The sequence below is a fragment of the Ichthyophthirius multifiliis genome (assembly GCF_000220395.1).
Source record: "Ichthyophthirius multifiliis unplaced genomic scaffold scaff_1120509251186, whole genome shotgun sequence".
In the NCBI taxonomy this organism is placed as follows: Eukaryota; Ciliophora; class Oligohymenophorea; order Hymenostomatida; genus Ichthyophthirius; species Ichthyophthirius multifiliis.
Genome location: NW_004086121.1, coordinates 1 through 12,717, shown reverse-complemented (window position 1 = coordinate 12,717; position 12,717 = coordinate 1). Strand labels below are relative to the sequence as shown.

The 12,717-nt window shown below is 16.8% G+C and overlaps 3 protein-coding genes across 3 annotated transcripts, besides 10 other annotated features; 1 reads left to right on the top strand and 2 right to left on the bottom strand. All coding sequences in view use genetic code 6, as the record gives it.

Annotated features, from left to right (window-relative positions):
• Positions 1–1,363: 1,363 nt before the first annotated feature.
• Positions 1,364–1,409: a microsatellite.
• A 149-nt stretch (positions 1,410–1,558) lies between these two features.
• IMG5_156360 (hypothetical protein) lies at positions 1,559–2,239 on the bottom strand (the record flags this gene model as incomplete). Its single annotated transcript, XM_004030582.1, has 5 exons — positions 1,559–1,718; positions 1,829–1,860; positions 1,914–1,995; positions 2,076–2,115; positions 2,176–2,239. 5 exons carry the CDS (start codon positions 2,237–2,239, stop codon positions 1,559–1,561), a joined length of 378 nt encoding a protein of 125 aa, XP_004030630.1.
• Positions 2,003–2,054: a microsatellite.
• Positions 2,011–2,045: a microsatellite.
• Positions 2,116–2,169: a microsatellite.
• Positions 2,240–2,339: 100 nt separating the features above from the next.
• Positions 2,340–2,384: a microsatellite.
• A 92-nt stretch (positions 2,385–2,476) lies between these two features.
• IMG5_156350 (rcc1 family hect domain protein, putative) lies at positions 2,477–5,724 on the top strand (the record flags this gene model as incomplete). Its single annotated transcript, XM_004030581.1, has 10 exons — positions 2,477–2,813; positions 2,867–3,022; positions 3,069–3,389; positions 3,443–3,705; positions 3,753–3,852; positions 3,900–4,396; positions 4,515–4,921; positions 4,993–5,300; positions 5,402–5,557; positions 5,630–5,724. The coding sequence occupies 10 exons, from the start codon at positions 2,477–2,479 to the stop codon at positions 5,722–5,724; spliced, it is 2,640 nt and encodes an 879-aa protein (XP_004030629.1).
• Positions 5,725–7,010: 1,286 nt separating this feature from the next.
• Positions 7,011–7,049: a microsatellite.
• Positions 7,050–7,123: 74 nt separating this feature from the next.
• Positions 7,124–7,202: a microsatellite.
• A 2,792-nt stretch (positions 7,203–9,994) lies between these two features.
• On the bottom strand, positions 9,995–10,601 carry IMG5_156340 (hypothetical protein; the record flags this gene model as incomplete). Its single annotated transcript, XM_004030580.1, has 1 exon — positions 9,995–10,601. A coding segment is annotated over one exon (333 nt), but the record flags the coding sequence as incomplete, so codon positions are not given.
• Positions 10,602–10,738: 137 nt separating this feature from the next.
• Positions 10,739–10,779: a microsatellite.
• Positions 10,780–11,487: 708 nt separating this feature from the next.
• Positions 11,488–11,540: a microsatellite.
• A 1,042-nt stretch (positions 11,541–12,582) lies between these two features.
• Positions 12,583–12,631: a microsatellite.
• Between the last annotated feature and the right edge of the window lie 86 nt (positions 12,632–12,717).

Genomic DNA, 12,717 nt, shown 5'->3' with positions numbered 1-12,717 from the left:
TTTCATTTTTTTATAAATTTTAATACTATAGATCATTTTTAATAAATTAATTATCTTTTATTTGACATGAACCGTCGTTTTTTTCTCCTTCTTCATTTGCCTCATTTTTTTGATTGTCTTCGTTTTTTTCATTTTCATAATTTTTTTATCTTTCTGACTTTGTTCATTTTTCTCATATTATTAGTTTGCATTTTTTATCTATTTTCTTTGCATTCATTTATAATATATTTTTTAAAAATTTTTATTATTATTTTCTTTTTAATTTTGCTATTTTTTAATTCTATCCAGGTTTAATTTTTTCATGAGATTTTTTAACTTGATTTTATTCTTCCGATTTTATTATTTTATTAATATCACTCTTTATTATTAATTCCTAATTATTTAATTTTTCGATAGATTATTATTCATATTCTTATTATATATTTCTTATTTTTTCCTTTGTTTTTTATTAAAGTTTTTATTTTTTTCGTTTTTAACAAAAATTCTTAATTTTATTTTTAATTGTATTATTATTATTCAATTTATTAATGAACCCTTTTATGTTTTTTTTTTTAATTTTATCTCAAATTTTATAATTTGAAAATATATATAATATTATTATATTTTCTTTAATTTTTTGTTAATCCCTCCCTTTCATATATTTTTTTAGATGAGAAATTATTCGAAATATCTTTTTCAGATATTTTTAAAGACTATTAATTTAATTTTAGTAAAGTAGATTATTATTATATTTTTCTTTAGTGAGATTATTAATAATAATTTATAATGTAGAATAAATTTTTATTTTATATAAACGAGTTTAATAATTTATCTATATTTTTTTATAAAGGATATTAGTTTTTTTATATTTTTATTAGTGATTAAGTTGAGTTTTGATTGCTTTTTGTGAAAATATGAATAAAAATTTTCATTTGTATAAACATTTTATTTTTTTATTCTTTTTACTAAATCATTATATTATTTTTAAATTATATTAGAAATTACTCTTATTTGATTCTTTTTTTATTTGTTAAGTTACTTTTGATAAATATTTATCCATAAACTATTTTTTAATTTTTTTTGTTAAAAAAAAAAAATATTAATTTTAAGAATTTTTTACTTTATTTTTATCCTAAAATTATTTTTATTTTACTTAACTTTTAGAAATATAGTTTTAAGCTCGGATCATATATTGAATTGTATTATTAAAATTTCGAATTTAATATTTCTTGATTAAAAATTTAATTTAAAACTATTTTCATTTATGGTCAATTCATATTTTGATAGTTTTAAGTATAAATGCTTTTATTTGAATATTTAATATTATATTATAAAATTATTATATTCATATTTTTTTTATTTTTTTATTATTAAATGTTGCCTTTTAATTTTTATTCACAAAAAAAATATTAATTTTTTAACAAAAAAAAATAGTTTTAAAGTATTTTATTTATTTTATTTTTTTAAAAGATAAAAAAATAAAAATAAATTTAAAATATCTAAATTAATAAAAAATATGCTCTATTTATTTTTATTATTTTTATAAAATATATATTTGTTTAACTATTTTTAAATTAATTCATGCTAACTATAAGTTTGCTACTTCTGCAGTATCCCAAGAAGTATGTTTGCTTGTTCTTTGTAAAGCAAGAGTTTATCTCAAACAGCTTTTATAGACAAATCTTTCTTCTTCGCATTCATATAAATATTATTTGTTTTTTTTGGTTAATGGTCTTTGACTATTATTATTTTTTATAATTTTTTTTTTTTTTTTTTCAGATTAAAATAAAAATTGCCTTAATATACATATATATTAATATTAAATATATTTCTATGTATAATTGTAAACGTTTCAGGTTAGAAAGGAACTTTATCGAATTCCTATTTACAAATAATATTGTTTATTTAAATATAATATATATTATTTTATTTACTAATAATTTACCATCAGTAAGAAGACGAGGCCAAATTGTAGGCCATTAAGGATGAAAGCATTCTTATTAAGCTACATTAGCACTAAAAATTATTTTTTTTTATATATATTAATTTTATTATATTATTTTATTTTTTATTATTTTTATCATTAAAATAAATACTCAAAAACACAATCTTCATATTATAACATTTGTTTCATGCCTTTATTTTTATAATTTTTCTTTATTTTTTTATTTTTTCTTTATTTATTTTATTATTTACATGGTGTTGTATCTAAAACTGGAGGTACTGAAACGGCTGTATTAGCCATAAAAAATAAGGACATTTTTTTTTTTTCCCCTTTTTTTTATTTATTAAATTATATATATAGTTTATAAAGAAAAAAGCACTTTAAATATATTTATTTAATATTTTTTTTCCTCTTTTTTTATTTTTTTTTATTGTTTTAGTTTTTATTTTTGTTATATTTTCTAAAAATATTAAAATTATATTATAATTTAAAAATAAAAAATAACTTCTTTAAAAAAAAAAAAAAAAAAAATTAATTAAAGAATAATAAAATATGATATCAGATGCAAGATCGAAAAAACCATAGTTTGGTGAAATATTTATAACAAATGATGAAGTAAATGGTTCCTTAGAATCTTTAAAGCATTTTCGTGGTAGATTAATAACAAATGCCTGTGGAGGATACAAGAAATTATTTATTATAGAAGAAAGCTATTCAAACGAAGGTTTAGTGAGTAGTTTACATGCTCCCGAATATGATGATTATGATTAAACATTTGCCGAAGAAGCAAAAAGTGTGAAAAATTTAGAAGATATATTTTAAGCATTTAATGATAAAGGATAAATAAAAAAGATGGTATGTGGAAAAAAACATACCGTATTTATAACAGGTATTAATATTTTAATATTTATTTAGAAAAGAAAAAAAATATATATATAAAAGAGGAGGGTAAAATATATTCATATGGAATAGGAGAATATGGTTCTTTAGGACATGGGGGTTTAATTTATAGTGATATTCCTAAAAACATAATAAAATTTAATTAAAAAAAAATTATATAAATTACATGCGGCGAATTTCATACATTAGCACTAACAGGTATATATATATAAATATTGAATGTGGTAATTTAATATACATATAGATACTTATGATTTATATAGTTGGGGAAGAGGATTTGAAGGATAATTAGGGACAGGTAAAGATTGTGCTTCTTTTCCTTGTTATGTGAGTATTTTTTATTAAAAATATGACTATGAGAATAAGAAAGATTAGAAAAAAATTGTCAAATATATTGCTTGTGGGGCTTATCATTCTCTTGCAATTAGTGATGATGGGATTTTATATGCTTGGGGAGAGGCAAGGTTAGGATAAACAGGAAATGGGAAATCTAAAAGTGAGAAATATCCTAAAATTGTTAACTTTGGAAATAATTTAAAGGAAGAAAATATTTTAGAAGATAAAAGTAATTTAATTAGAATTAATTATTTTGAATGTAAATTAAAATAAAATATAAAGTTATTTGCGTAAGTGGAGGATATGGACATTCAGCAGCAGTACTCGAAAGCGGAGAATTATATACTTGGGGTTTAAATTTTAATGGATAATTAGGACACGGAAGCATTAAATCAAGCTATTTCCCTTAAAAAGTTGTTAAAGATATTTTAGGGAATAATATACCTTTATTTAAAACTGTTTAATGTGGTTATAATAATACTTTCGCAATTGATATTAATGGTTAATTATGGAGTTGGGGAGGAGGTAATTTAGGACATAAAAACGTAATATAATAAATATTAAAATATATAACTATATTTGTATAAATTAGAATCATTTTTAAGATTTGCCTAGAAAAATAACTTAGAATACATAAAATAGAAAATTTAGTGAAATACATGCAACTAGTAATTCGGCAGTATTTTTTGCTCGTAAAAATTATACATTTATTATGTAAAAGAAAAAAAAAAAAAAAAAGCAATGAGAATAATGTCTGTAAGACCCAATTATGGACCTTCATGTGGTGGAACTTTAATATCATTATTAGGCACGGGTTTTACCGAAACAGGAAAATAAGGACTTCGTTTTTAATTTAAGAACTATAAAATCGAAATTGCTTTAAATTATGATCATTAAACGGAAAGTTTTTACTGTTAAACACCTAAATTCGATGATATAAGTGAAGAAGTAATTTAATGGCCATTAATATCTTAATTAGAAGTTACTTTAGATGGAAAAATATATACTGAATGTGAAGAAAGTTTCCTTATTTATTCTTCGAAAATATAAATGACTTCTATAGAACCGAAATGTGCTAGTGTTGAAGGAGGAACTTTACTTGCTTTGAATATTAATATTGATGATTTAACAGCTTCTTATTTAAAATATTTAACTGTTGGATTCTAGTAGAGATTAAGAAAAGATACTATTAATATTTAATAAAATTCTACAAAAAATAAAAAAAATTCTTTATAAGTTTTTTTTTTTTTTTTAAAAAAAAAAATATATTTATAAATATATAAATAAGGAATTAATTAATGATTCATAATAAAATGCACGCATAAATAGTGGAAATCCATAAAATGTAAATTAGAAAATAATAAATCCATTAGATCTTGATATTTCAGATCCGGAATTAGAAAAAGAAAATTGGGTATGTGTATAAGGAGAATACGATAAAGGAAAAATAACGTGCGAAGTTCCTAAATTAGCAGATTATAATTCTGAATCATTAAATTTTAATGTCGATGTATCTTTAAATGGTCAATAATTCACAGGTTAGCCATCTTCTTTTAGGTTTTATGATATTTAAATACATAAATTGGAACCAAATAATGATGCTTTAAGTGGAGGAGCTACTAGTAAATTAATGGGAGAAGGATTTTTTGACACTTTAACAAAAAAAATTATGTTTAAAAGTATTTACGGAGAAAGACTTATTGATATAAATTGGGATAAAAAAGAAAGAACTTTTTCATTTATAGTTCCTCCAATTACATGGTATATTTTTATTTATTTATATTGTATAAATATATAAATATATTTATTTATATTTTTACAAATCATAATAGGCTTTTAGGAGGACAAGATCCATCTCCTGAATTAATAAAATAAGTGTAAAATGGTTAAATTTAAGTATTTTTAACTTTAAATTCTATTTAATGGATTAAAGTTTCTAATTTTTTATATGCTGAAGCCTAAATTACACGAATAGGACCTGTACCTGAATGGGAAAAAGGAATGAATGAGGAAGCTATTAAACTTAAATGGAATAATGCAGAAGAAATAGTTGATCCGTTAAAAGGATTGAGTAGTGATGCTGAAATAAAGAAAAAAATGATGAATTAAATAAAATATTAGATACTGAAATTTATGAAATGTAATACTTTTATAAAAAAAGTGGATAATATTTATATATTTATGGCGAAGATCTTATTAATTCACCTGATATGCTTATTTAGTTTATTTATAATAATTAAGCTACAGTTGTTAAAGGAGTTTATAAAAATTCGTAGAAAATCGGAGTTATTATTCCGGAATTAGATTAAGTTCCTTAAGGGATTTTCGATATTGGAATTGAAATTTCTTATAATGGATAATGCTTTAGTAGTTCAGGGAAAACTTTTAGATATATGAGTAATAATTTATTAATATATACATATTTTTTTATTAGTTTTTTTATATATTTTTAATATTTTATTTTTGTAGGTTTTGGAAAAGATTTACCATTAGAATAAAGAGCTAAATGGGAAGATGGAGAACTTAAAAATATAAAAAAAAGTGCACCAAAACCACCTAAATGAATATTTATTGTTATTTATATAATATTTATTTTATTTTTTTATAATAATTATAATTTTTATTTTTGTTTATTAATTTAAGTGTTTTAATATATTTATTATAATACAATTTTAAATAATGTGTATTTTTTATACTTTTTTTTAATAATAATAAAAAAATTAATATTAAATTTTTGTTAAATAATTTATAATACTTTTATTAATTTATTACTTTAAAAATTATTTTTATAGTTTATAATTTTATCTAATTATTTACTATAATTTTTTAGAACTTGAAAATAAGAAAATAATAGAATTAATTATATGATAATTATTATTATATTCTTATTAAAATTATATAATTTTATAATAAATATTATAAAATTTGAATGTTTCATTATTTGAATTTAATATTATTATAATAATTAAGATCTTCATAATCATTTATTTATTCAGTTTCCCATCCTTTATTTTCAATAAAATGTTTATGGTTTTTTTTATTTTTTAATATTAAATTTTCATAATGATTTTAATTTAAAACTATGAAATGGTTATTTTTATTTAAAAAACTCGATTAATTTTATTAAATTTTTACTTTTTAATTTTTTTATTAATCATTATTTAAAAAAATTTTTGAAGTATTTAGTTTTTCCTTTTTATTTTATTTTCCAATAATTAAATAATCTTTCTTATTTAATAAACTATAAATGTTTTACTTAATTCGTACTTTTTTATTTAAACATTAACTATTTTTTTAATTAACCCTATTCGAATCATTATTTCTAATAGTTTCAAATATATGTTAAGATTAAATTTAGATTTTCCTTTTTTAGAAATATTTCTAAAACATAATATGTAAATTGTTTTAGGCAGAAGGACTTTTTTATGTTTTTTTTAAAGGAACTGAAATATAGTTTTCTTCTAGTTTTTCTTTTTAAATATTCTTTGTAATATTATTTATTAGAAAAATTGGTTTGTCATTTATTTTTTCTTTAAATTTAGAAGATAATTGATCCTTTTAATTTTATATTAAATTTAATATTTTATCTAGTTTTATATTACAATTTTGTAATTTTATTAATTATAAATTATTATTTTCATCATTATTGTAAGTTTTTATGGCTTTATCTTTTTTTAATTCATACGAATTTGCTTTTGGAATGATTTTTATAATTTTATTTTAATTATTATTAGTTCTTTATGAAAAATGAATATTACAAAATTTATTATTTTTCGATTCTTATTTTGGAATTAATTAATTTATAAACGTTTAAAAATTCATGTATTTAATGTTCTTATATTTTAAATATTTTATGTTTTTATTTATTTATTTATATTTATAATTATTTTTATAGCTGTTAATTTTTATTTAAAGTAAAATTTATTTGAATTTTAATTAAATAATGATTTAGTTAATATAAACATATATATATATATATATAAATATATATTATTTATATATATATATATATATATATATTTGTATATATTTAATTATATATTTGTATAATTATAATTGGAAAATACAAATTATAAATAACACTAATTATTTTTTTAAAATGTACAATTTTATATTAAAAAATAAACAATTTAATACTAAATAAAAATATAGAATATTCAAACTATATAAATATTAATATCACTAGTTTATATTATGTATCACTATACAAGGTTTAGTAAATTATTATGTATTTTCAAGTTAATTCGAATTTTTATAATTTAAATCTTTATCAGTATTTAATTCATCTTCTTCTTTTATATAATCATTAAATACTTCCTTTTTTTAATTAAAAAACTCTTTAGGAGTTTTAGAAATATAATTTAAAGAATTTTTTAAAGTAGTATCTAAATTATATTGATTAAAGTCAATAATATTAACTTTTTTTATTTATTATTAATAAATTTATTCTGGTTATCCTGTAATTTAATCTTATTTTATTTAAACTTACTGATCTTCACTTTGTTATTGACAATAATCAATTTAAGATTCCTAATCAATTTTATTTTTTTATAATTTTTATTCTAATATATTTTATTCTTCAAATTAGTTTTATTACTAGTTAGGAATTTATTACTAAAAAAGTGATATTTATTATTAATTAAGCAATTATTCTTAGCTATATATAGACAGTCTTTTTTATTGAATAATATTTAATTTTGATTTAATATCTTATTAAATTTAAGTACTACCATGTAAATTATTTATAAAAAGCTGTTTATTATTGTTATTTTTTTATAAAAGCTAGCTTTCTGTATTTGGAATAAGCAATGAATCTTTTAATTATAAATCTTATTAGACTTATCTACTTGCTTATAATGAAGAAGTAATCAATTAATTTCCATATTTTTTGGTCCTTTATTTCGGTTTTTCTTTTTATGTAATATGAGATGTATCAGGTTAATTTTTTAGCAAAAAATCTTCAATTAATTTACATTTTATTTAAAATCTGTCTTTAAATTATTATTATTTTAGACTTTTTTATTGGAAACTTTCGTTTTCTTCTTATTCGTTTTGTTCAAAAATAATCTAAGAACTTCTTTTTATAATAGGCTTTATTAATTGGGCACTATTAGTGAGAAAAATTGAATTTTAATCTTTACTATAAGAGAATTTTTTAGTAATATTTTAAATGAAAATATCTTTGCTTTATTGATTTTCTTCTTTTTCTAATATTTCGTGTAAAGGCCTATTTTATGAAGTAAAAAAATTTTAATTTTTACATTTTTCTAATTGCTATTCTTCATTTATAGAAGGGTTAACTATAAATTGAATTTTTTAATATTATTCTTTATATTGAAGCAGCTTATTTTGTGAAAAAATACATTTATTTTAGGCATTTTAAGAAGGGTCTTATTAAGAATTTTTTTAAGAAGGAAATTCTTAATTAAAATTTAAAAAAAACTAATTTAGTTTATTTTTGCGTTTTTCTTAAAAGGCTTTTTAGGTAGGAATCAGTTTTTTTTTGGATAATCTTTATTTTAGATACAATAAGAAAATAAAAATTATAAATAGAAAAAAAAAAGAAAAAAAAGATATTAAAACTATATAAAATTAAGATAAGGAGTTTTAATTTTCTCTATTTTCCTATTGTTTATTAGATTATTTTATGTTTGTTTATACTTTTTATAATTTTCGCTAATTTTAATAATTCGAAAAGTGTGTTTTTTTATCGATATTTATCCTTTTATAAAATTTGGTGTATATAATACTAAAAAAATAAAACATTTTTATTTCTTGAAAAAAGTGTTTTTAAAAAGACTTTTCTTTATATTTATAGTTTATGTATAATTTTATTCTTTTCTTTCTAAAAAATTATTAATTATATAAAAATTTTATCCATCAGACAATAAAATGTCTATTAATTTAATATTAATCATATTGAAAAAATGTCCAAGATTAATTTAAAATTTTATCGATTCGTATTAGTTTATCTAATAATAATAAAAATCTGGTTTGTTTTTTATTTAAATTCAGTTTTCTCCTTCTTTTATTTAAAATCCTTTATTTTACAATTTTTACCAAAAATGCCTTTTTCACATTATTTCTTTTTGTGAGTTAGAAAAAATTACAACTTAAAAAAAAAAAAATTGTTTGGATAATTTTTTAAATAAACATTTAAAACTATATTAAATTTCACACTTAGTAAAATTATAAATTAATAAACTAAAATTTTCGCCTTTAACTTATTTTATATCAAAAAATAAATTTTGTACGGAAGAATATATATTTTCAATATCTACTTCGTTATAGTATAAATAATTATTTTAAGTTTATGAATTTTATGCTTCCTAAAAAGTATTTAACTGTAAAATTACAAATTAATTATTTTTTAATTACTCTTTATTATAAAATGGGTATAAAATATTCATTTGTATATATAATAGTCCTTATTTTTGTAATAAATGCATATGGCCTTTATTTAATATTACCTATATGTATTTTAATGTTTCTTTTATTTAATATTTCCATTTTGGTATATTAAAAGACAATTAAAGGTATTTATCATTAATATTATTAAAGTTATTATTAAAATTTTTATTTACATATTTATTTATGCATATTTTTAATTTTTTATTTAATTAAAAAGTAAAACAAAATAATTTAAATTATGCCAAATATAGAATAATAAATAAATTTAATAAAAAATCAAATATTTTACAAATAAAAAAATTACTTTATTTTTGTTACCTTAATAAAATAAAAACAAATATAAATAAAAAAGTAAAAATAAAAATATGGATATAAATATATAAGATGATATCCCTTTAATAGGCGAGTCAAAAGAATATAAACATTCGTTATATTTGCTATGTGTCTCCCAACAATAACCCATATAATATTCTTGATATTTTTGAATTCAGGTTTATTAGATTTAATAATGTATATATTTTTAAATTTGACAATAATTCCATTATTATTTATACTTTGTGTATTGCCAAATAATCATACATATTTATATTATATTGCAGGTGAATTCAACATAAGAAGACAATAAATATTGAAAATAATAATTTTATTTATAATAAGCTTTTTGTTTCATTTTATTTTATCATATTTGCTTATAAAATCAGATATCTAAGAAATAAGAATTCCTTTAGAAAATTAAAATGTTTCTTTCATTATTTTATTTTCTATTCTTTTTTGTATCGTTCTGCCTTTTACTGAAGAGGCTTTTTGGAGAGTTTTTTTGACTAAAAGTTTATCCAATTAGTTTTTTTATTAGTTACTTTGTGCTCTATTTTACGCACTTATGAATTTAGTTATTGTTTTTTATACTTTTAATAAATGGGAATATAGTTTTATTATATTTATTTATGCTATTTGTATTCATTTAATATTTTTATACACAAGATAACATTTTAAATGTATAGGTGCTCTATCTTTATCTTTGGGAATGAGGCTTGGAATCTTTTTATGTGGATATTTACTACTTGAATAATATAATTTTTCCTATAGAAAAAGTAATGATATTTAACATTTTCATATCAATAGACTTTTTATATGAGAATTTTTTTTTATAATCATATATTTATATTAATTTTTTTATAAAAAATATATTTTAATAAAAATATTTTTTTTATTTTGTATTATTATTTATTTTATAAACTTTTAAATTTAAATATTTAAATAAAAAGAATTTGAATTTAATCAAATTAAAATACAAATATTAAAAATAATAAAAATTCTTACTAATATAATTTTTTTAATAAAATTGTTTATATAGATATTTTTATTATTATTTAAAATAAAAAACATTTTAAATAATGTCATTAATATTAAACGTCTATCTATTTCAAGTTTTAGTTAATTATAATTAATATTAAATGATCTTTTAAAAATTAATTAAAACACATTTTGTAATAGTAAGTTTTAGATATTTAACAAATCAATATAGCCGTAATAATTTTGATATTTTTATTAATTAATAATATAAGTCGTTAAATTTTTATTCTACTTTAATTTTAACAAATGTATAAATAATTTTTATTTTTTATTAAAAAAAAAAAAATGTTAATTCAATATTTAAAAAATATAAATATATATTTTTAATTAAAATTATATTTTTGATATGTAACCATAAACAAAATACAAAAATATTAATATAATAAAAAAGTTTAGTTATTCTAATGAAACAAAAAATATAAATATTTAAAAATTGATTATTTATAATAACAAATTATGATATATATATAAATAAGAAAACAAATTTAAATAATTTTTTTAAAACTAAATATTTTAAATAAGAATTTTGTTATTCTTAAAAATTTTGTCTATATAAAAATTAAATATATAATATATATATATATATATATATATATATATATATATATATATATATTTTCCCAGTTTTGTGATAACTAAAAAACTAAAAATATAAAAAAATCTTTAAATTACATAATTAATTTTTTTTTTTCATATTTATTTAAATTTTAGTAATAATTAATATTTTATTAATTATAATAATAAAAAAATATTATATTAAAAAAATGACAAAACAAATGGTTGAATAAAATTTAGAAAAATCAGAATTAACTACTGAAGATATATCGAATGATTAATAAAAAAAAGAAACTCCTTAATAAAAAAAATAAAGGAAATTAAAAAAATTTAAACTAGTTTAATTAGTTAAATTAATTTTATTAACGAAGCTTTTGGGCTCATGTATAGTGATATTTTACTTATTTTTATTTTATGCTAAATTATATAAAGATATTATAGATAAAAGTAATAATGAATATTTAATAGCATATATAGTTTCTGATGGATTATTTTTAATTTCATGGATTTTATCATGTTTTGGATTAATTTTAAGAAATGATAAATGTTTAAAAACGTCAAGTTTTTTATTTTTAGTAAACATTATTTTGAAAATTTATGGTATAGTTAAACATACTATTAATTTTAAAAATTAAAATCATTTATAAATTAGCAATGTTTATATTGGATTAATATCTTTTATATGCATATATTCAGTATTTTATATTAGCTTTTATTTATATATAATATAAAAATGGTAATTCGTACATCCTTAAAAATGGAAAAGAAGCTTTAATCCGAATATTAAAATGAAAGACATAGAAAACAAAAAAATGATTAATTAATAGAAATAATGATTTTTTAATTTAATATTATTAAAAGAAATTATTTATAGAATAGGAATATAACCTAATTAAAAAAATATAAAAAATAAAATTTATTTGTAAAAATAGAGTTAATAAAATAAAATATATAATTTTATATATAATATATTTATATTAAAAAGTTTTTGTTTATTAATATTTTCGTATAAATTATTATGTATTATAAATTAATTATTTATAAATGTTATTTATAATTTATATGATTCTGATAAAATATATCAGATTATATTTTTTTTTTAATATAAAGAATTAAAAAAAATATTATAAAAATATAAATAAAATATTTATATAATACTATAGAAAAAGAAAACAAATATAATAAATATTATTATTTTAAAATATTTAAAGTATTATTAAAATTATTATTATTAATAT